Source organism: Cryptotermes secundus, unplaced genomic scaffold (genome assembly GCF_002891405.2).
Source record: "Cryptotermes secundus unplaced genomic scaffold, Csec_1.0 scaffold1104, whole genome shotgun sequence".
Taxonomy (NCBI): domain Eukaryota; kingdom Metazoa; phylum Arthropoda; class Insecta; order Blattodea; family Kalotermitidae; genus Cryptotermes; species Cryptotermes secundus.
Window position 1 is genome coordinate 20,871 of NW_019718630.1, and position 26,343 is coordinate 47,213.

The window sequence follows — 26,343 nt, forward strand, 5'->3', positions numbered from 1 at the left end:
AGGGGCGGATGTGGTAGAATGAACACAGTGAACACATGTGAAGAACGGCAAGACCGAATGCAGTTGTTGCTAGCAGGAATCCTCGGAAATGAAGGAAAAGGAAACACCGTTAGGCTGTTCAGGATGAACAAACTTAAGAAGCAAGCAATGTGGCATGCCACCAGAAAGCCAGAATGGTTGAGGAGATCAGAGTTGATTTCCTAGGCAATGGCCAACATTTCCACTACAGTGGCTATGAATGGCTGAGATCAGAGTTGATTTTCTAGGCAACGACCAACGTTCCCATGATAGCAGCTAGGAAGTAGAACGCTAGCAATTCCTAACAGAGGAGTTTCCACCATTACACATGAATTGTTGAAGCAACTTTTCAATAGCAGTGAGCGGACTGAACCTTTCGGCATGGTATCTTCTACCGAGTCTGCGTCGAGGTTATAAAAGTCCAGCTTCGATGAGACAAGTCAGGTTTTGAGTTTAGAGTTCTCAGTGCAGCTCCGATGAGAGCAGAAGCAAGCTCGCATCTGACAAATGGAACAGAAGACTTCACCGAGATTATCGGTGCAAGAAGTAACTATAACAGTGTTGTAAGAAACGTCTGATGACATTATAAGTGGATGATAATTGTACATGTAAGTGTAGAAGAGATTGGCCAATAAACATATTTGGCAAATCCGAGACCCATGTGAATTTATTTGTCGTGTCACATAGGCAACACGCGACAATACCAAGACACCTGAAGATGGCCATTTAAGGCTGACACATGTTGTGTTGAAGTATGTGGGTAAGCTGAAAAGTAATGCACACATGCTTGTAGAGCACAAACAAAAACAAATAGCAAGATCGGGCAAAAAGTACATTAAAGTACAATTCTTAAGTTTCAAAAGCATACTCGTATATTTATTTTTCAACATAGTCGCCGTTAAGGCTAACACATTTCTCCCAACGTGTAACAAGTTTTTTCATTCCATCACTGAAAAATTCTTCCGACTTTTCTCGAATCCAGGACTTGACAGCTGCCTTCACCTCATCGTCCGAGATGTAATGATTACCATTGAGGTCTCTCTTGAGTAGAGGAAAAAAATAAAAATCGCAAGGCGCAAGATTGGGGAAATAAGGAGGGTGTGGAATCGGTTCAAACTTCAGGTTTCGCAGAGCCTCTTCAGATGCACGTGAGGTGTGTGGACGAGCGTTGTCATGTTGCAAGATTATTGGTGCCAGGCTGCCTCTAACACGACAAACTCGATGCCGGAGGTGTTGTAGAGTCTGTATGTACTGAGAAGAATTTATCGCTGCCCCTCGTTCCAGAAAATCGGTCACATAAACTCAGTGAGCATCCCAAAACACAGTCAAAAGAAGTTTTTTGGCGGATGGTTGTGTTTTGAACTTTTTCGCCTGAGGAGAAGACGGATGTTGATATTCAGCGCTCTGTCTTTTCTCTTCCGGGTCGTAACGATGGACCCATGACTCGTCCCTTGTCACAATATTCAAAAGAAAGTCGTCTCCTTCATCACGGTAGTGCTGCAAAAGTTGCTCGCAGCATTCCAATCGACGGTTTGTTCTCGTCTGTGAGACGACATGGTATCCATCGCGCACAGATTTTACGGTATCCCAACTGTTCAATAATGAAGCAGACACGTTCCTTGGATATTCCAATATGGTTTGCGATACGCTTTTGAGTGATTCGCCGGTCATTTTGAATCAAATCGTCGTTGAGTTTGCGATAATTATTGTCTGTGGCAGTGATCGGACATCCACTGCGTGTTTCATCAACAATTATGGCTTTTCCAGGCTCGCAACCACAAAATTTTATTACCCATCTATTTACAGTAGACCTATCAACAGCATCGCCACCATAAACAGCCTTTAAACGACGATGAATCTCAGTAGGAGTCACTTTTTCAGCAGTTAAAAATTCGATAACAGCATGCTATTTAACTCGCGTTGACATAGCACTAGAACACGTCTCCATACTTCCGCTTCTCGAAATACACTGGATGAACGCAACAACCTCAAACCTGCGCATGCGTATTGAGGGGGATTGTTACTTCCACATGACACCTGGCACGCTTCTGAAGGTTATTTCGTTCGCGCTCTACAAGCATGTGTGCATTACTTTTCAGCCTACCTATGTATAAGGGGAAGAAAAAGGAACAAATTGTTGCATTACTGATGGCCTGTGTTATACAAAGACATTCCATGTCCATTTTCCCTTAACTTAGGTCATTTATCCAAAGAATCCAGCCATGGCCAAGGTCATTTGTGACGTTTTGTAACCACCTTATTTTTTGTGGTCAGGAGTTGTGAGCCCCAAGTTGGAGGACCACCGCTTGTCGCCTGTCCATGACTGCTTATTCAATATAATATATGCAGCTACCCTCAATATCTGGAGGCCATCTACTCCATCGGCAACTTGAGGACAGGCCATGCCATGGTGACAAGGGACCCACCTAACATGGCATACAAATGTAACATGAAAATAAAAAAACATAAAACAAATGCACTTTGTGCTGGCAGTGCAGACAGTCGAGTGCACTCAGTGCTAACTTATTAAAAATGTGTCAAATGTAGAAGGAAGTCAGTTACCCATCCCTAACACTGTACCTTTTCACTCTCAGTATCAAGTGCTGAAGTTGCTTCATCAAGCAACAGTACTCTGGGATTTCTGATCAGTGCTCTTGCAATGGCAACTCTCTGCTTCTGTCCTCCAGACAACTGTGTTCCTTTCTCACCCAGACGAGTATCATATCCCTGTGGACATACAGATGTTTCATCACACTACAAAGGTTCCTGATAGTTCCTGGAGGAGAAGTTAAGAATAAAACTTTCAATTTTACAAACATTCATGTTAAGACATTTTTGTACATTCCATTAACATGTTAATGATAATGCACACAAACATTTATAGTCTTTCTGCTTCAGGTATGGACGGTGGAACTAACTGATAGCGATACTGTCTTACTGGAGTTGCAGATAGGAACTTTCTGCTTAATCTGTGTTACAAAAAAATACAAGTTTTATGGTATCATCATGTATATGTATATCTTCCGTACAAATTTTTGAAAAAATGGGCAGATTTTCATGAAAACTGTTAAGAATACCAAACCACCTTTACACTTTTTTCGATTTCCACCACCAACAGAATCTACATTGCTGCTATGTGAACATCCATGGTAGGAGTGACATCACCACCACTTAAAACAGGGTCATAGAAATTGGCATTAATAAGGACCATGAAAAATATGGGACCACAGGTGTTGGCAGGGTTGGGAGCAAGCCAGGTATCTGCCTCTCTGCAGGATTTTTGAAGGGGGGGGGGTGGCTTAAAAAAAGGAAATATACCAAATACTAATTTAAAAATTAAAATAATAATAAAAGAACTTCCATCCTACAATGACCAAAAACTCTTGGGGGTGAGCATTAAAAATACGTCTAATTAGCTTAAATGTAAGTTTGCTGTAAATTTTCTGTCTGTTCACATCTCAGGAAAAATCCTATTGGCACTATGTATGTAATTACTGTTAAGGTCATACTTTTATAATGTAAAAGGAGAAATGGTGGCTATATAAAATCTACATTTTACTTTTGACTGGGTCGTGGTAAATAATGAAACATGAAGCAAGGCACTTGAAATTTTGTATTTAGATAGATCATAAATGTACTTAAAAGTTCTGTAGAGAACTTTCTTTTATATATAAGGATTGGATAAAGTAGTGGCAACACTGCTGTAACATGAAAGATGTGTGTCAGGTGGCACTAGCGCCATCTGTAGCTGACAGCAGAAGTTCAGTTGAAGTGGTGCAATGAGTGGCTCTGGTTGTGTTTCACTGAGTTGCATTGTGCATTGTCTTGAAGTGCAGGGGCCCAGTTCAAGCACCCTAAGAACATGTTTACAAAACAAGAACAACGCTCCTGGATAAAAATTGAAGTTGCACGAGGTCGTAGTGCACAAAACTGTTATCAGGGACTGAGACAAGCATGTGGTGATGCTGCTTTGCCATATCCCACAGTGGCACGATGGGTGAAATTGTTCCGTGAAGGGAGGGATTCCATTCAGGACAACCCCACAATTCAGCTTCTTGCTTCTTTGCTGGATGTTGATCATCGAAGGGCTGCATGGGAGTTACCTGCTGAGGTAGGCATATGTCACAAAACCATGCTCCACATTCTGCATGGTATTCTTGGATACCACAAAATTGCAGCATGTTGGGTACCCCATACAATGTCCAAGGTGCAACAATGGCAACATTATGCAATTTGGACAGGACTTGTTGGACCGGTACCAGAGGGAAGGTGATGACTTCCTTGGAAGGACTGTCACTCTGGACAAAACTTGGGCTCGCTCATCCGAACCGCACTTGAACCGACAATCAAATGAATGGAGCATCCTGGCTCTCCTCATCCGAAGAAAGTGCGCCCTAAACAGAGTAATGTGAAGGCAATGTTCATTGTGGCATATGACACTGATGGAGTGATACTGCACCACACTGTACCTCGATGACAGACAGTAAACGCTGCCTACTACTGCAATTTCCTGCATAATCAACTTCGTTCAGCACTCAGGAGAAAGCGATCACACTTGTTGGAAACAGACCCCATCATCCTTCATGACAATGCAAGGGCTCATGCTGCTGATTCTGTCAAGGATCTCCTTCGCCGCTGGCGATGGGAGATACTGCAACATCTGCCATACTCACCCGATATGAGTCCGTGCGATTATGATCTCTTTGCCAAAATGAAAGAACCACTGCGAGGGACATGTTACAACACAAGAGAGGAGATTATTCATGCTATAGCGTGGTCACTGTTGGACATCAACAGAAGTGGATGCGCTGATGGTTTACAACACCTTCCACAAATTTGGCAGAAGGTGGAACACATGGGGGGCGATTATATTGAAGGAATGTGTGTTTACCTAAGGTAATAAAGTAATTTCAAAACTACAGAGGTGTTACCACTACTTTTTATCTGACCTATGTATTAACAGTTACAAATGTTATGGTGATGTAAAATGCAGAGGTTATATTTAACAAATCAAATGAAACAAAAGAAAATTATTAACAAAGTGATGATAAAACTACATAATTATTCAGTTACAGTTCATGCTGCCTCATCGCACTGATTGAAGGATCTGAAATGAATTATGTATAATGAGTTCCTACCACCAGCATTTCTTGTTATGTATACACTTTGTAACCAATCAGCACAGTGCACATAACTTGAGTAAGAAGCTGACAGCAAAATTTATATAAAATAAATGAGAACTTACAAGTGGTAAAGTAGTTATGAAGTTGTGTATATTGGCTTTCTTGGCAGCCTCAATAATTTCTGACATGGGAACTGTTCGGCCAATGTCTCCATATGCTATATTCTCAGCTATGGTTCTGTCAAACAACACTGGTTCTTGTGATACAATACCAAGCTGCAACCTTAGCGAATGCATGGTAACTGACGACACGTCATGCTCATCAATACACTATAAACATGAAACACAAAACCTTACTAATTAACTAAGGACATGTCATGCTCATCAATACACTATAAACATGAAACACAAAACCTTACTAATTAACTAAGGACATGTCATGCTCATCAATACACTATAAACATGAAACACAAAACCTTACTAATTAACTAAGGACATGTCATGCTCATCAATACACTATAAACATGAAACACAAAACCTTACTAATTGGTCAATAAAAAGTACATGATGATCTCTATGGATGATGCACTGTATGAATAATTTGGTACATTTGTTCTTCCTTTTATCACAATTTACTCTTTAGATGGCTTTCCAGTTTGCATCATTTAATTTTAATCTTCTTTGTACTGTGCTGGTGATATATCTGACTGCAGTAATAATTGAGAAACATGTGGTGTGACTAGTTAGTTCCTGAACTGGCCACAATATGACAGTTTTGCAGTTCAGATGAAACTACTCTGCTAGGCAGAATAGCAACAGAAACCTACAAGGTGGTAACACTTGCTTTCACAGGGGACACAGTGATCAGAACCAACATCTCATTCGTTTCCTCAGGTAAAAGGCGGAGTGACATGAGTTAATGATGATGTATCACGCATTGTGCATATAGATGGACATGTCCATGGACAGATGTCCATCCATAAGCATAATGGATGAAAATGTGGAATTATTAAGGAATGTTTCCATGAAAACAGATACATCATTATCTGTGATGAAGCTAATGAGGTGATTCTCAACTGAATCATGCCAAAACGTTTTGACACGAGGTCTAACATGTGGTGGAGTGCCACCAAACTCATGCCTTGTCTGCAAACTGGCAAGCAAAAACAGAAACATTAAATTTGTGGTTCACAATAGTGTGACTGGTGTCCCCACATCTAGTGCTGTGTGACAATGGCAATGAAGGAAGGAGATTTGATGGAATCATCATGATTCCAGAACAATTATGTGCTGCATTTAACAAATTAAAAACCATAGGACTTCCTCAAATGCTACCAATGAATGTGCAATACCTGACTAGCTGCATCGAGCCGCGAGGGGCACGATTCATAGGAATGGAACAGAGGGGTAAATACAGTCATCACAGACAAAATAATACAATAGTTAAATTATCTGATCACACCATGTATCACTTTATCATCTTCATTAAAAATTCTATCCAACACTTTCCCTGAAGGTTAACCACATACGTACATGAAATCACTGGGAATGATCAGTGTAGATTCTGACAGGATCAGAATCAAGATCAACTAGTGAAAACCTATTTTGAACTGTCATGGACATGTATGACTCAGTTAGAAGAGAAGTGCTGTACAGCATTCTCAATGACAACTGTACTAGCTGCATTAATTAAAATATGTTTTAAGAACCTATAGTAAAATATGTTCAGATGAATATGTATCTCACATAGTTCCTATTCAGAAGGATCTGAAACAAGTACATGACTTTTCACCACTGTTTTTTTTTCTCTCAGGTTTGTTGTAGGGCCTTTACGAAGGTCCAAGAAAATCATGAGGACTGGAAATGAATGGAATACATCTCCTCCAGTCTAAATCTGGAGGCTTATTGCATTGACAGAGAAACTGAGGTATGTGGTGTTAAGTTTAAATTTCAGGGTAAGGAAATTTATTTATTAACTATCTACAGGTCATCCTCTGGTAACTTTTCTAATTTTATAAATCAGTTAGAGAATACTGTACATTCAATTTATAATCCCAAAAATGATTTAATTATTTGTGGAGACATGAATGTCAATTACTTAGAAGAGTCTAGTAGGGTTAAACAACTAACTGTCCTTTTGAAAACTTTTAATTCAGTTAATGTGGTAACTTTTCTTACCAGAATTGGCAGACATTCTAGTACTTCCATTGATAATGTGTTCATTGACATCACTAGATTTAATAATTTTCTTGTCTCACCTACACATAATGGATTCTGACCACGAAGGTCAAGTACTTACCATTGCCCTTCCTTTCACATTAATAAGAGAACATCAGTCCTATATACATGTATACAGGAAAATTAACACATTTACTGTTGCTGATTTTTAAAATCAGTTAAGCTATGTAAATTTGGATGAAGTCTTTGGAGGTAGTAACGTGAATTATATATTTAATGTCTTCTTGAACACCTACTTGAGAATTTTCTATTCTTGTTTCCCTATGATTCATAAACAAAAGATAACAAAAAGTGGAAATATCAACTGGATTACCACTGGTATCAGTCTCTCTTGTGAACAACAACAACAAAAACAAACATATTTAAGACTAAAAAAGGAAGGGAATTTAGCTCTAAAAGATTACTATTCCAAGTATTGTAAAATTTTTAACAAGGTCATTGTTTTAGCCAAAAAAAAAAAAAAGCTTATGACAGCTATATTAGGAAATCCCACAATAAACTTAATTCTACTTGGAAAATAATTAATTCAGAAACGGGCAGAATCTCTAAATGAAACAACTTTCAGGATCTAATTAAGAAATGCAAGAATCAAAATGCTGCTGAACAAATTAATGACTACTTCATTTCTATTGGTAACAAATTAATTAAAACAGATAATGGTAAGCATAGCAATATTCTGGCTACAGAATTTTTACCATATATGAATCAGGCAATTTAAAATAATTACCCAAAAATTCACAATGAACCATCCACACCTAAAGAAATTGAAAAAATAATTAAAGCTTTTAAAACTAAAGATTTTTGCAGATATGATCAAATATCTCCGAGGATCACTAAACTCAGTGCACCGTATATAAGCTCTCCATTAAGTTATATCTATATAAATAAAAATGTAAATGTTCATTTATTCAAAGTCTTAAATCCTCGAAAGTTCTTCACCGATTGCTTTGAAATTTTGACACAACGTTGCATTCGAATACGCGCGTTTTTATATACCTATTATATAGATGTCACACCTGTGACAGGTAAAAACATGTCACATGTTCGGAATCCAGGAGTCACTTCCATAGTAATGCTAGAACAGACCGTTGCATTGGTAGCGACAATAGTGGTATTGTAGCCCCAGCAGTTGGCCGTTGCCTAGGAAGTAACAATAGCGATACTGTAATCCCAACAGTGAGCCACTGTGTCGAGAACATCGAATCTCCACGGTTACGACGAATACAAGGAGCGTTCCCACAGAGACAATGCAATAACAATGGGTCGTCGCGTAGGAATTGTGGAATCAACAAAGCAGCATTTCCCCGGTGACAGACAACAGAAGGCATTGTATACTAACTGCCGAGGTATAAATAGCCCAGCTTCGACAAGGAGCAGTCAGTCTGAAATTAACCGCCGAAGAAGTTAGTCTGGTATTGCGAGATGCAGTTGTAAATGAGGGTAATACAACTAACGTTGGAAGACTAACCATTTTGCCATCTTCATATACAGGCAGTCCACGTCATATGCATGAGTACGCTCAAGATGCAATTGCGTATGTTCGTCACGATGGGCATCCAGACCTATTCATTACATTCACATGCAATCCAGCTTGGATACAACAGCTCCTACTTCCTGGGCAATCACCGGTGGATAGGCATGACATCACAGCACGTGTTTTCAGACAGAAGCTGAAATCGCTGATGGATTTCATGGTAAAACATGAAGTGTTTAGGTCTGTGCGCTGCTGGATGTCCTCAGTGGAATGGCAAAAAAGAGGACTGCCACACGCACATATACTAATCTGGCTCTATAACAAAATCACTTCAAACGAAATTGACGATGTAATATGCGCTGAAATACCCGATGCCGACATCGATAAGGATTTGCATGAAGGAAAATTCCAATATGAACATGGGTTTCACAGCAGAAATCTGCAATGAGGCGTTGATAATGACTGAAGATTTGTGCTTACAAATCGCGAACAAAGTTCTCAAACAATTGGGAATGCCATCACCCAATCGATCTGCTGCTGCTTCGTTCAATGTAGAATTGCGTCGTGAACAAAATCACAACACGGGTGATCTTTTGCTGTATGCGCAATCAAATATTCCTAGGCTAAGGCTTGAGCAAAAAGGCATTTACAATCAAATATTGCAAACTGTCAATAACGGGGTTGCAGAAATCTTCTTCTTAGATGCGCCAGGAGGAAGTGGTAAAACGTTCCTAATTAGATTGATTCTGGCAGCAATTCGATCCCAAAATGACATAGCCTTAGCTCTTGCGCCGTCCGGAATAGCTGCGACATTGCTACCAGGTGGAAGAACTGCTCATTCCGCTTTGAAATTGCCATTGAACATGCAATTCATTGAAACTCCCATGTGCAACATTTCCAAAGCATCAGGCATGGGAAAGGTATTGCAGAAATGCAAACTTATTGTTTGGGATGAATGCACACTGGCGCACAAAAAATCGCTCTAGGCTCTTCATTGATCATTGCAAGATTTGCATGGAAACATCAGACCATTTGGGAACGCATTAATATTGCTTGCAGGAGATTTCAGGCAAACATTACCTGTAATTCCTCGATTGACACCAGTGGACGAAATAAATGCAGGCCTGAAATACTCTACTCTGTGGCGACATGTAAAGACGTTAAAATGAACTACAAATATGCATGAATAGCTGCAAAACAATCGATCAGCTGAGATATTCTCACATCAATTGCTGGAAATTGGGAATGGAAAGTTGCCAGTTGATCTGACCTCAGGACGAATTTCATTGCCTCATAACTTCTGCAATTTAGTGACGTCAAAAGAAGAATTGGTTCAAAAAGTATTTCCCAATATTCAAACCAATTATAAGACTCACGATTGGCTGAGTGAACGAGCTATTCTTGCGGCCAAGAACAAAGACGTCTACGAACTTAACAATATCACTCAGTCTAACATTCAATGCGAGGTAGTCACATACAAGTCTGTTGACACTGTTGTGGAAGCAGATGAAGCGGTTGATTATCCAACAGAATTTTTGAATTCACTCGATCTGCCAGGGATGCCACCGCATGTACTGCAATTGAAAATAGGCGTGCCAATTATCATGTTGTGAAATATCAGCCAGCCAAAGCTTTGCAACGGCACGCGGCTTGCAGTAAAAAAATTATTGAGCAACGTAGTAGCAGCAACAATCTTGATAGGACCTTTCAAAGGTGAAGATGTCCTCATTCCTTGCATCACATGATTCCAACGGACGTACCATTTCAATTTAAGAGATTGCAATTCCCAATTTGATTCGCATTTTCATTCACCATCAACAAAGCTCAGGGCCAATATTTAGAATTGTGCAGTTTAGATCTAGACGGGTTGCTTCTCACATGGACAATTATATGTTACTTGTTCTAGAGTCGGCAAACCAGACAATCTCTATATCTGCATAGACAATGGAACAACAAAAAATATTGTATATGCACAAACATTGTGAAATTAAACATATTAGAAATGTGCGCTTTCTCTTTTCTTTCTTTTCCATTTAACCAGACTGGGCCACAGCAACGTGTGGCCGGGTACTGTTAGTTTGTAATAAAATTTTACAACGTGGGGTACTGCCTGATCGATTAAAACACACTGTAGTTAAGCCAATATATAAAAAGGGAGATAAATCAACATTAGCTAACTACAGACCCACCTTGCTACTAACAGCCTTCTCAAAAATTGTAGAGAGAGTAATGTATAACAGACTCATAAATCATCTCATGAAACATACTATTATTAGTCCAAATCAATATGGCTTCCAAGAAAATCTATTGATGGACAATGCTATATATACTTTAATAAATGCAACTTTAACTGCACTAAATAACAAACTAAAAGCCAAGGGACTATTTTGCGACGTTGAAAAAGCTTTTGACTGTGTAAATCACAACATCCTTCTCCACAAACTGGAAATATATGGAATGACTGGAGTATCCAAGAAATTATATTCACAATATCTTAAGGATAGATACCAGTGCGTTAACTTGAAGGATAGGATAACTTCTTCTAATATCACATCTAATTGGTCTAAAATACAGCAAGGGGTACCACAGGGCTCAGTATTGGGTCCTCTGCTGTTCTTATTGTATATTAATGATCTCCCCCAAGCTACTGCTGATTCTGCTTTATCTTCACTGATGATACCAGCCTCATAGTCATTGATAAGAGCCCCAACATTATGGAAACTAAACTTAATGCAAGTCATAGATAAATGGTTTAAATCAAATTTGTTATCAATCAATCTTTTGAAGACTTTCACTATGCAATTTATAACCAGAAACTCTGTTCCTACCAAGGCCTCCACTTCTTGTAATATTAGTGATATAGTGGAAGTCTCTCATCTCAAATTTCTTGGTTTGGAAGTTGATAACGTCCTCTCTTGGAATATACATATTGATTCAGTTATTAACAAACTAACTACAGTTTGCTTATGATAAGATCTGTCAGACCTTATATGTCAGGCTCATCGTTGGTGAAGATATATCATTCTGTCTCATTCTATACTATCATATGGAATTGTATTTTGGGGGCAGGCAACCAATACCAAGAAACTCTTTATGATACAAAAAAAAAAAAAGAAGCGGTTAGTTTAATGACAGGATATTGTAATAGGCATTCGGTTAGAAATCTTTTCAGGCAGCTTGGAATATTACCATTGAAGTCACAATATATTTATTCAGTTTTGCTCTTTGTATCAAAGAATAGAAAACTTTTCACTACTAATCATGACGCACAGAATCTCCAGACAAGGCAGAGTAGTAATTTATATCTCCCAACTTCCACCTTAACACTGTACCAAAAAGGTGTTTACTTTTCAGGTATAAAGTTATTTAATAATCTTCCTCCTGAAATAAAGGGGACTGTTGGGATACACAAGCAATTTAAGATTTCCTTAAGAAGATACTTGATTACCCATTGTTTTTATGATTTGGAGGGGTATTATAGTGTTAATGAATGATGTTGTAAACTAATGGTTTTATATGAATAGTATGTTAGTTACTCTATGTTGAATTATATGAGTCTATCTGTATAATAGTTTTATTATATTTACGATAATACTTATTCTCTTTTATATCATTTATTTTATTGCTTTATAATTTTGACATGTTCTAATTATTTACTTGAGCTCAACTTATACCTGAACTGTACTTTTATGTTCTTCTGCTTATTTTGACATATTTTAATTAATATTTGACATGTTCTATATCCTATGGTTTGTAACCAGTTCTATTGGATCACCTGGAACTCGAAATAAATTACAATTACAATTACATCGATTTCTGGTATATGCTGTCAATGTTAAATTAATTTGGAACATATATACATCCATACGAGGGCTGGAACTTTAATTGTGGCAACTATTTATTTACAACTGATACAAAATAGATGTGTGTTTCAAAGTTTTACTGTCCTTCAATGTAGTCATCAGCATTGTGTACAACCCATTGCCAGAGATGTGGAAGTTGTAGGATACCTTTAGCAGCGTCTGTTGTGTTGATAGTTTGAATGGAGAGGTCTACTGCCTGAAGAATCTCTGGAACAGTTCTGAAGCGAATGCCACGAAGTGGTTCCTTCATCTTAGGAATCAAGTTGAAGTCACAAGGGCTTAAGTCAGGGGAATATGGTGGATGGTACAGCACTTCCCAGCCCCATGAATCGAACAAATCAGCCACAGCTTGCCAGTTCTGCATTTCTGTAAAATCATGCGGAACCCATGGTGATGTAATTTTTCTCATGCCCAGGTGTTCCTTCAGAATATGAAGCACAGTCGTATGCGCTAATGCTGTCTCTCAAGCCAGCTCACGAATCGTATGGCGTCGATCACCTCCAGTAATGCAGAAAGAGCATACACTTCTTCACTGACACTAGGATGACCTGACCAACACATGTCTGCCACATTTTTGGCATCCCTTGTTGAAGGCTTTTACCCACCTTGCCACTGTTCTGTAAGGCAATGCAGATTCCCCGCAAGCCTCTTGAAGACCTTGATGACACTGTTGTGCTATACAGCCTCTGGCACATTCAATCTTTATCCAACTCTGTTGTTCCTCTTTCGAAAACATCGTGACAACACTACATTAGACCTCCATCTAACACAAGGCTCTGTTCTTCTCGTCACTGCGCATGCGCGTTATGTGGGAAGGGAGAGTCCATTTGCTCTGAGGTAAGGTAGGTATGTAACTAACGTGTGGTATAAGTGTCATTATTTGGTTCCGTTGCATGGCGTCTCTACAGCAGTGTTGCCACTATTAAAGTTCCAACCCTCGTACATACATGCCACAAAGAAAAACACAGACACTCTTACACACTATAATAAGGCCATGGCAAGAAATTCCCTATCACCCATCTCCACATCTCCCTCAAGAGTTTATGCTTCCTCCTCCAGCATACTGCCCCTATTCCGCTCAAGTCATCTAGCCATTCTGTCATATGAAAGTTGGTAATGATAGTCTGTGACAGTGAAAAAATACTTTGGACAGGCTGACACAGCCCAGATGGGGCTGGAGGGGATTACAACAGCAGACAGACAGTAGAAAGCCTTAAGCTCTATAACTCCTAACTTTTGTGGGTGTTATGTCCATGGCTTAAATATAGTAAGGTGATCATGCTAGAAGTAAATGCAATGAAAACTAAGCATATGCTGATGTCCTGTGACCAGAATGTATGTCATAAACATAGCTAAACAAATCGTTATAAATGTGGAGACAACAGTAATAAAACAAAACCACACTTGCAAGGAAGTTAAGAGCAGGTTAAATTGAAGGAATTCTTGCTAGCATTTAGTATAACTGTGAAACCTGGTCTCTCTCCCCATATGACAAGCAAACACTGAGGGAATTTGAGAATTGTGTGTTGTGAATATTTAGACTAAGAGAGAGAGAAATATGAAGATGTAGAATACTGCATAATAAGAAGAGTAATAATTTGTGTTAGGATGCTTGTATCGAGAAACACATGGGTGGGACACGTAGAACTTTCAGTTAGAAAATGTGACAGAACTTGGAGACCTAGAGGTGGCAAAGATGTGGGTTTGGATTGCTGAATTGGTTTATTGGATCTTCACTAGTTGTAACTACTATTAGTTCTTACACTTTCAAGATTACTTGAGTACAGCACATGTAATGTCACACACTAAGTCTTCTAATTCTTCTTCTGACAACACTGCTGTTCCCTTGGAACTTTGGAACTCAAGTGAAGTCAATTCATATTCCTGTATTCTCTCATGTCCTCTCAGAACTGACCACAAGCAGGAAACACAGTTCTATTGCTGCGTAGCACAGACCACACATAAAACAAGTCATCTGATAACTATCTTGCCAGTCCATTGGCGTGCTGACTGTTGCTTAGCAACAAGCTATAAACATTAATTCTACTGTTGTGTGCATGTATCATGGGGTGTTCAATGACCCGTTGCCTGGCAATGTGTTGACATGTCACATTATTAAATGGGTCTTCCAAGGAATAAGATGTGAGGGTGTGGACTGGATTCAGCTGACTTAGAACAGAGTCAAGTTGCAAGTCCAGGTTCCACAACAGGCAGGATACTTATTAAGCAGCTGAGTAACTATCAAATTTTCAAGGAATCTGCTCCAGGGAATTCATCAGTTGAGGACTCTGTTCCAACAGTGTGACAGCAAATGCAGGAGTATAAACGTTTCACTGTTTAGAGTAGACAGCAGGTTATTACTGGTTTCTACTTATGTGAAACGTTCCCAAATAATTAGGTACCCTGAGTTGACAGTGTGTGTGCAGATGTAATGACTTCTTGCATGAAATAAGCTAGATGGAGTGTTTAAAGTTCAGTAGCATGGACAGAATGTAAGATGTTCCTTAATAACAACATATACATTTAATATGCTTAGCAGGATGTTGTGTACACTTAGAGTAACAGCAGTCATTATGTTGGCAGCTCTTGTATGAAGTGATGACAGTGCAGTGAAAATCTTTTGTTATTGTCTGTGCCTGGGTGTAAGTTGCTTGCTCAGCATCAAATTCTTCATGAATCATGCAGATTCACATCAGAAATAAGACAGTGGATTCCACAGAGTTGGCAGGTACATGACACACCATCTGGTGTGTAAGGAAGGTGTGGCATGATATTTATGAGCAGTTCTTTGATTGCTGCAATTGTTGTCTGAGAGGCATAAGGATGTGTAGTGTCATGGTGAAAGCAGATTCTTCTTCAGAAACTTCTATAATATTTAATTTTCAATTGATGATTACGTCCGCAAGAAATCTGTCACTATGATGCAATTCATATACTAGAAAACATAATCTGTCCATCTGATGGAGGTACTGAGGAATTCTGGGTTTGGGCAATAAAGGATGCTAGCTTGTTTGGTATCACAATGGAAATAGTACATCTGTAACTCATCAGCTATCACAATTCGTCCAGGAAAATTGTAACCCCCTGCTTTACAGTGGGCAAATATGGCCCTAGATCTCTAAATGCATCTACTTCACTGATTTTGTCAACTTATGTGGCACATTATATTGCACACTTTGTTCAGTCCCAGTTCCCTTACTGATCAGACTATGGACTGAACTAATACCTATTTACAATGTTACTGAAAGTTGGGGATTAGGCATTCAGTTTCTGCAATACTGTACAGTGCCATGATATGGTGTGCTTCATCTTACTGCACAGTATCATTCAACTCCAGTATATAATTGTCATATTTCTGGGCCCACTTAAGAGACACGATCCACAGATACACATGCTACCATATATGGCCTTCATTCTGTAAAAAATATTTTATGTTCTCTCTCTTTCATATGCCAAGAAGCAAATACCAATTCATCTCAAGCTTAGTAAATGATTCCACATGAATTTTCATTTTCAAAAGAGGTTAAGCAGTTCCATCCAGTGTGACTAGTAAAGATTTTTCCTATTTCAATCCTTCATCCCTTACATGTTTCGGTCCTTACAGACCATCCTCAGAGGGCTATCAATACAATTGGAAGGCACTATTACAATATGTTTTTGATATATACATACAATGTTGATAAAGTATGATGGGTATAAAATCTAATGTTTTAACAACCACAGCTGCTGTCTTAGTATGTTAAAATATTTACAATTAGTTTGTTAGATTTTTTTGTTCGAAATTGTAAACCAAGCTGGTTCATGTCCTCCTTTATTACGTCTTCTCTTGGAGGGGGCCGAACCTGTGCCAACTTGTAGTTCTGTTTTTTTTTTAGAAAAAACTCTGCAAATATATTATGGGTATACTGTAATATTTCAGGAAACCCTATTTTGTTTTTATGTGACATTTTGTTATTTCGTCCTACCTTTAATGTCATTCTGTAGGTGTTCACGGCGTGCTGTGTTATTATACTGTTCTAGCGTGTGTTGAGCCACACATTTATACTCTTTGCGTCCATGACATTTGTGTGGGTGTGTACTGATGTTGTATTATGATGCTGAACATCTTATGCTGGTGATCACTTTCCCTTGTATGTTTTTGCTCTTCTATCAATTTGTTGAGCTTATTAAAGCGATATATATTGAAGTTTTCTTTTATATTCATGATGCTCCCTTTTTTTTGGCATTTTCAACCATTTCCATGATTACTCTCATGGGTCCATACTGGTGGTGTTTATTTAGTATATGTTGGGCAAATGCTGATTCATCTTTGTTTAGTCTTATATTTCTTATGTGCTCCTCATACCTTGCTGCTAGATTTCTACCAGTTTGGCCGATGTATACTTTCTGACAGCTTTGGCAGGTTATTTTGTCTACCCCACTGTGTTCATAGGGGTTTGTTTCTCAATTCTCATTTTTTTATTGCTAGTGGGGTGGGACTAAGTCCCTTGTACTGCGACCACTTCTGGCCTATTGTACCAGCCCCAGATGATAGGTGAGGGTGATTGTGGAGCAATTGGTGGAATGAAGATTGGCAGGGGAAACCGAAGTACTTGGAGAAAACCTGCCCCAGCACCACTTTGTCCACCACAAATCCCACTTGACCAGACATGGGATCGAACCCAGGCGGCCGCGGTGGGAAGCCAGCGACTAACTGCTTGAGCTATGGCATGGCCAAATCATTTTTCATTTACTAGTTTACCTATGGTGTGAGTTGTTTTGAAGGCTATCTTTAAGTTTGTGTTTTTGAATGGTTTTTTGATTTTCCATATGTAATTTCCTATATAGGTAAATGTGGCCCATTTTTGTTCTTTTTCAGCTTTATTATCTGGATTATTTTTCTTTTGTTTGAGTTTGTTATGTAGTTGTGGGATGTCTTCTTTCTTATACTCATTATTTAGTGCTATATTAATAATATTATTTAACTCTGTTTTTAGCGTTTTCTTTGAGGGGCAGTGTGAGAAGTCTGTGTATCCAATTTTTATATGCTGCTAATTTTTGTTTTTTAGGGTAGCATGAGTTATTATTTGTTGTTATATCTGTCATTGTGGGTTTTCTGTATATTTCCATCTCTATTTGTCTGTGTTTTTTAATTAGATTTAAATCTAAGTAAGTAGCAATCTAACAACAAGGTATAAGGAGCACATAAGAAATATAAGACTAAACAAATACGAATCGGCATTTGCCCAACATATACTAAATAAATGCCACCAGTACGGGCCTATGACAGTAATCAATGAAATGGCTGAAAATGCCAAAAAAAAGGAGCATCAAGAATATAAAAGAAAGCTTTAATAAATTCAATAAATTGACTGAAGAACAAAAACATACAAGGGAAAGTGATAATCAGCACAACATGTTCAACATCGTAAAACAACATCAGTACATGCCCACATAAATGTCATAGACACAAGGAGTACAAATACGTGGCTCAACATACCCTAGAACAGTATAACAACACAGCATGCCGTGAACACCCACAGGACAACATTAAAGGTAGGACAAAATAACAAAATAGGGTTTGCTGAAATATTACAATATAACAATAATATACAGGGGATGGACAAAATATGGAAACACCCCCCCCCCAAAAAAAAACACATTACCGTGACTAATATGGAATAGGACAACCTCTGGCTTGCAGAACTGCTTGCAGTCTCCTTGGAATGGATAAATAGAGGTCCTGTATGATTTGGAAGGGAGTCTTGTACCATTCTTCCTGCAAAACACTGGCAAGTTTTGTTAACAATGATGAAGGTGGATAGCACACACGTGCAGATTGCTCTCCAAAACAGACCACAAAGGCTCAATAATATTGATATCTGGCGATTGTGGGGGCCATGGCAGAAGTTTCACTTCATCTTAGTGCTCAGAAAACCAGTTTTGGACAATGTGAGCTGTGTGAACATGGGCACTGTTGTCTTGGTAAATGGCATCACCATTGGGGAATAAAGTTTGCACCATGGGATGGACCTGGTCGCCCAAAATGGTCACACAGTCGCTGGCAGTGAAGTGGCCTTGCAGGGTAATGATGAGTCCGACAGAATACCACGATATGGCTGCTCACACCATGATTGAACCCCCACCATGTTTCACTTTTGGCAGCAAGCAATCTGAATCGTAAGTTTGGGATGGCGTTCTCCAGATGTAAACTCGGCCAGAAGTCAGAAAGTGTGAAAGTGGACTCATCCGACCAAATGACCGTCTTCCATTGCTCCATAGTCCAGGTTTTATGACATCGGCACCACACTCTCCTCTTAGTGGCATTTTGATCACTGATGAATGGCTTTGGAATTGCAGCTCGTCCAGAAATACCCTGCTTGTGGAGTTCCCTTTGTACTGTTTTGGTGCTGACAGGGTTTGTGAGTGTGACATTCAGTTCAGCAGCCACTTTTGCAGCTGTAGTCTTCTTATTTTTCGTCACAATCCTACGCAATGTTCGTCTGTCTCGATCACACAACACACATTTCCGTCCATGCTGGTATTTATCGGATGCGGTTTTTCCAGTCCTCCTGTGTGCGGTCATAATCTTGGATATTGTGCCTCGCGAAACACCAAAAACCTCGGCTACCTTGGTTACGGAAGCACCCACCATACAGACCCCAACAATTTGCCCGCATTCGAATTCTGTTAGCTCTGACACGATTCACTAAAGATTGCACAGAACACTGTCTCGACAACAAATGAAGCTTGGAACGTATTGCGGAGGTTGTACAGGTACTGCTATTGCGCAGATATGACATCGTCACCTACAAACGTTGCTAAAATAAACACTTCAATTCAGGCATATATTTCACAAGGTGTTTCCATATTTTTGTCCATCCCCTGTATTTGCAGTCTTTTTCACACACGCACATGCACGCACACGCACACACACACACACACAAAAAGGAAAGAAAAATGAAACCAAAAATAAATAATAATAATAAAAAAAACAGAACTACAAGGTGGTACACGTTTGGCCCCCTTCAAGAGAAGAAAACAATAAAGGACACAAACCAGCTTGGTTTACAATTTCGAACAAAGAAAATCTAACAAACTAATTGTAAATATTTGTAGTTGTTAAAACATTAGATTTTATAGCCATTGTACTTTATCAACATTGTATGTATATATCACAAACATATTGTAATAGTGTATTCCAATTGTATTGATATCCCTCTGAGGATGGTCTGTAAGGACCGAAACATGTATGGGATGAAGGACTGAAATAGGAAAAATCTTTACTAGTCACACTGGATTGAACTGTTTAACCTCTTATGATATTATTAGCGTGACGGACCAGAATGAAATAAATCAAATTCCATTTTCAAACTGTGATATCATGTGTATCTGAGCTCACTTGTGCCCCTGCCAGCCATTGCATGTTCATGTAAGTTGCAGAAGGTCAACACAGGAAAAGGAAAATAAACTTTGACTTGTAAACATGTGATTTTATATATTTTGGTTTGAACTTATCTCATGCATATTAGAATAATGACTCACCACAGAGCCTGAGACAGGATCATAGAATCTTTCGAGGAGCTGTATGCAAGTTGACTTTCCACAACCACTTTGTCCAACTAGGGCCACAGTTTGACCATCCAGCACATCAACATTTAAACCCTGAAGAACACTGATGCTGGGTCTTGATGGATAGAAGAATTCTACCTGCTGGTATTTCACATTACCTTCTGGAGTCTGTCAGAGAAATAATAAACATTGTTTAAATTTCATGTACATTATTTATGACATGTTGTATTATGAGTATGGAAATAAAAGATTCACACAGAGCAGGAAAATGCAGACTAGAAGTGTCCTGCTTTTATTTATTTTTTCTGAGGCATGATATTATATTGTAACATGATTGGAGTGATTATATATGAGTGTCACAATGATGATTTGTTTTATTGCACTCTTTGATACAGCGTGAGACTAAACTTTACAATTCACTATTACACACACACCACTGCCCATAGTCACGTCTTCACCTGCTGCTGCTCGGTAGTAGTTTCCAACGGTGGACGTTCCTCTTCCTCTGGGTTCCCTAACTATCCTCAGCCTCAGTTACCAGCTTATCACAGCAACAGCTCACAATGACTGAACCTCAGCAGTTCTCTAACTGAACTCAACTGACTCTCACTAACTGTTCTGATTATAACAACTTGGCATGGACCACACAGAAAACAGTTACATTACTGCTGTTCAGTTGTTGCTGTGGAAACATGTTTGTTTGAGAAAGCAGTTACTTAGCAACGATTCTACACACCACATTATACCGCCATTTCTTCTTTTCCAAGGGCTGTGCTTCTGATGTCTGTAGTTGGTCTCAGATGGTTATTACTCTCCAATTGTTCTGCTGCTCCTCCTTAAGGCTGCTTGTCCTGAGTATTTCGCTGATAAGCTGCAAGATAGCCTATGTGTACCACCATCATTCTTGTTCTTTTCCAAGGGCTATGCTTTGGATGTCCTTTCTTACATTTTGGAGGTCCTTTCCTACATTTTGGAGGGGCCTATCTTTCCACAATGTCCAGTCATTCACTTCTTGCAGCCCGACAGAAAACCCAACTGTACGCTTTGTGACCTCCATTCTGAGAGTCTGCCTGATGGTCTTGTTGAATGTCCACTCACTTCCTAGATGTAATTACTGTCTTACACCTCAGTCCTTTATGACTGTGGCCCTCATGCAGTGCAGGATGGCATGGTGGGTCATCCGTTTTTGGGCAGGGGCTAATTTCTTCTGGGACCCACCAGCACCCTGGGTCTGTTTCTTTGGCTGTCGGCGGTGCCCATGTAGGTCCTCCAGTGCTCAGTGTTCCGATAGTTTCCACTGTAGCCTCTTCCTTAGAGGCTTCCTGATGCTCTGACTCAAAACTCTACATCTGCTGGATTTGCCTCCAAATCCATGACCTCCATTTTCTCTAGACAGGACTCCAACATGGCCTTTATCTTTTCTTGACTGGCTTTCACTATCACCATCACCTCATGAGAGTCCATTTTGTCTTCCAATGTTTCCTGATTGGCATCCATCTTGGCAAGCATTTTTTCATGACTGGCACATGTCTTGGCTTCCACAATTTCCTGTATGGCATTCATTTCAGCCAGCAGGCATGCCAGTATTTGTTCCATCTTCATAGTGTGACAATATAGTCTACAATCCAACAGTTCGATCAACCCAGTCACATTTCTGACACCAGATCTCATGTAATTGACTATAGGTGGGGTTTGAATTTGTAACTGGATTTATAGAACTCTTACAGAATGAAACTACAAATAACTATGACAGTCTCACTGAGTGCTGTAACCACAGCACACATAAAGTCTTCTCAGTCTGCTAAATCCTCACCAGTTTTTTCCTGGTGACAATCTCATAATTAACTCATAACTCATTGTTCCAACTGTCAACACTCAGCTGTCTTGCTTGTAACATCTTGGAATGGATCACACAGAAAACACAGTTCCATTATTGCTGTGCAATTGTTGCCATGGAAACATGTTTGTTTGTGAAGCTATTATTCAGAAATGGGGGTTGTATATTTGCTTATCTTGCAGTTGTTGCCTAGCAACGGATCTACATGCCACACTATATTTTGAAACTCGTGATTCTGTGTATGAAAAATGGCACCCTATTGTGGAAGTCTTGTTTCTGCAGATGTCTTGGAGGAATCAGCACTCTCCATCTTCAGAACTTATTTTCACAGTTCCAAAGCACAGTAGTCTGACATCTAGGTTTGCTGTGTCATTTTATCCTGAAAATCAGAGATTCCAATTTCTCTGAAACACTGGCAAACATCACAACATGGCACATAAACTCAAGAAATTAAAACTTATAGGCCTCAACAAACCATGTAAGAACCTTAAACTTCAAATACATATTTTGCATTATGTTAGTAACAGTGCTATGTTACTAAGTGGTTCAGTAGTATACTTACCCAGTTTCTTTCACTGACTTGTGGAGGATCATAGATTTGTGGTTTCCTATCCAGAAGATGAAAGATGTGTGAAGCTGCAGCAATTCCTTTTTGGAAGTTGGGAGCAAAGCCTATGGCATTGGCTATTGACATTGTACCCATCATCAGTGTCTGTCCTACCCTATATGAAAGGAAAAACAAAACAGTCCATATAAAACAGTAACCTAATACTCAGACATAATTTTTATGGTAGTATTGTTTTCACATTTTTATTGGCACATCTTATAACCAAATGGGTATCATTTTCAATATTCTTTCCTGTGGGGACCTTACTGTCTCACTTGAATCTGTACACAACCTGCTTGAATTATATGTGTTGCCATTAAGCACCTGCACATTAGTCACTGATTTTGAATAAATCATATAACTCAACTATTATATGCCAAGTTTCATCAAAAAATATGAAACAGTGCTGAAAGTTATATAAGGATGTGATCAGGCTCTTAAGTGAAGTAGCCTTTAAGATGAAATCAAAACCCCAAATTGAAAGGACCTGACAAAAGTGAGTGAAGGTCAATCATACTGATAACTGATTAACTTTTTAAACATTATCCGTCATCCTGTTTTTAAATTAAAATCAGGATGATGGATGTCCAAAATGTCAATAATTTTATTAATATACCATCGTCAGAAACTTTTAGATCAATCATACTGGGTTTGACTGAAACTGGTCACAAAATTTGGACATTGTTACTTGCCATCAGTTGGATATGACAAAAATAATACAAGTCGTTTTCAGTTCCTTAAGCACACCTGCTAAATTTCAATGCCCAGTGTCTCTGCCATCATGGATACATCTCTCAAAAACACTATCTCACATGAACAATGAAAATGAAAATGGAATGAAAATTAACATTTACTTACTTCAAAATAGTTTCAAAGGGAATTCCATCTTCAACCATAAGTTGTCCACCATAGTACATGGTTGTAGAATATGCAAAGAACATTATACTTCGGGCCAATCCAAACACTAGTCCTCGTATATGAGTGTTGCGTAATGCTACTTTATGAGCTGGAAGTAATTCCAACATGTATAGCTCGTGAAATGTCTGTTCTCGTCCCAGACTTGCCACAGTACGGATGTTACCAACTGCTTCTACTGCGATCTGAAAGTGAATTAATTATGATTATAATACTGAGATAGATTTCCACATTGAAATTTTAAAAGATATATGCATTACAGAGGTGCTCAAATAAACTGCTAGTACAAGAGCTTAATAAGACTCAAATAAGTATATAAGGGACTCCTGACATCAAGCTGTTTCATGTTTAAGCAACTCAGGAATTTAATATTTATACATTTACACCTCAGTCTGACTGCTGACTGGCCAAAAGTTGTTCACTTGACCAAGGCTCCCTGAAACAATGATGAAATTCATCATGCTTTTCTGATGCCTGACCACACAAGCATCAGTTCTAGTCCAGGCACCATTCTTCCTGGTTGAATTTGAGTTGATTTGAATCACTATTTTGTCTTAATCACTTATTAAAACTGTTATAAATGCTGATATAGCATAAAAAAGGGAAACTAATACTGACCATGCAGGTGGATAAAATAAATGAACACATACAAACCTACTTACAAACTTAAATTAGAAATTTTAAAGCATATTGACAAAGGTGAAATATGTGCTGATATTGCAAAATCACTAAGAATGTTTAATTCCACTATCAGCAATAACTAATTCCATGGAGCTGAGACCTTCTTGATTACCAACAACCACTGGGGGACTCAAGGATTCTCCAACATTTTATGGAAACTGAAAGTTCAGTATTGTGTTCACAAGAGCCTACCACTCCTATCCTCAGCCAGATGAATTCAGTCCATACTACCCCATCCTACTTCTCTATGATCCATTTTAATATTATCCTCCCACCTACATCTACTCGTATGTCATCCTAGTGGTTCTTTCCTTCTGGCTCTTCCATCAAAACTCTGCATGCATACTTCTTCTCTCCCATGTGTGCTACATGTCCTTTCCATTTCATCTTCACTGACTTGAATTTTAATTGTATTTGTGTGACGTCAGCTCCTATCCGTGGTCTGTGTGCGCACTTCTCCCCTCTACTTTCTCTACTGTCCCCCTCTCTCCTTCCCCTTCCGAGCCAACTTAGCGGCCTAACGAGCAGAGCTAAGGGCGCTTGGCTTCCCAACCGTTGATGGGGTAGGTTGTTCTCGTTTCGGACCACTGGTCGAGGTCATCCTCGACCGTCCAAATTAATTTCTCTACGTGGTATTCTATCTCAGAACACCAAACTCTGCAATCATTCTGATACAGGTATTTACATTATGTTTGTATTCTTTCTTTGTTAATATATTATATTTATTCTTTGTTAATATTTGATTTGGCTATTTCTGTTTGGGTATTTCCGCCTTGCTGATTTCTTTGTCCTCCCCTGCTCGCCCTGTCCTGTGATCACGAGAACCTATACACAACCTGAAGGATCCTCTGTAGGGTACCTACGCTTCATTTGGCAAAGAGTACAAGTTATGAAGGTCCTCATTATGCAGCTTTCTCCAGCCTCCTGTCATTTCGTCCCACTTTAAGCGTAACAGAATGAAAAAATCCTACAACATTAAGAAGTGCAAGTTCTGGGGATTAAATTCTGATGTCTATAACATGAATACTAGACAAAATATAACTTCCACCTACCCTCATCAACTTTCTCAGTATATCAAAAAGGAGTCTACTTTACTGGCGTAAAAGTGTTCAACAATCTGCCACAAAGTATTAAAAACTTGGGCAATGATACTAAAAAGTTTAAATCAGAGTTAAAGAATTATCTACATGCTCATTCCTTCTACTCTTTAGATGAATACTTCAATGTAAATAGAGAATGATGTAAAATTAAGTTATATTAATCTTTAAGCTAAAATTGCCTGTACTTTTGTATGTAACCTTTTGACTTGTTCTGTATCCAAAGGTACTAACCTACTTAGGATTTATAGAATGTAAATAAATTCAATTCAATTCAATTCAATTATAATCTTCACAGCCTTCTTTTGCTTCCTCAACCAGTAATGTCAAACCACTAGTGACATATGAATGACATTTTGTGGAGCCTTGGTATGAAAATAGGATCAGTATATTCCTAATAATGGAACAATGTTATGCGAGGATTTACTGTATTAAGTCAAGTAAAATTACATGAAAGACATTTTTAATTAAATCACTGCTTTAATCTGGAGTTCATTTTTCTGTATTAATAACTCAATATTGTGATGTTAATACTTCAGTAAAGCAGCTCGGGTGTGAAGCTGACCACTCATCTCAATCTAGTGTTATGTATATGTAATGGATGAAAAACTATGAAGTATTACAGATACCAGTTACATGTGGGAAATTTCTTCTTAACTCTTTAACTATCATGGATGAAAATGCTATATCATATACAGGGTGTCCCAGGAGGAATGGACCAAACTTCAGGAGGGTGTTCCTTATGTTCAAGTATGCCGACATAACCCAAAACACCTATGTCCAAAGTTGAACGGTTACGGAGATAATGGCCAGAGAAGTGTCAAACTTTGACCGGTGTTACACACTTGTTGATTACAAAATACATATTAAAACTGGCAGGAATATGTGGATTCTGTAATGTTAATAATGTACGTAACATCAAACTAACTTGTGAGTGACG

The 26,343-nt window shown here is 38.8% G+C and overlaps 1 protein-coding gene across 1 annotated transcript in view; it reads right to left on the bottom strand.

Moving 5' to 3' along the window:
- LOC111862666 (ATP-dependent translocase ABCB1) overlaps positions 1–26,343 on the bottom strand; it is a gene marked incomplete at its 5' end in the record, with an annotated part of 76,692 nt that overhangs the window by 11,781 nt on the left and 38,568 nt on the right. Inside the window, 5 exon segments of the mRNA XM_023848216.2 lie at positions 2,599–2,745; positions 5,264–5,470; positions 20,240–20,434; positions 22,666–22,825; positions 23,569–23,810. Of these exon segments, the coding sequence (XP_023703984.2) occupies positions 2,599–2,745; positions 5,264–5,470; positions 20,240–20,434; positions 22,666–22,825; positions 23,569–23,810 (951 nt within the window).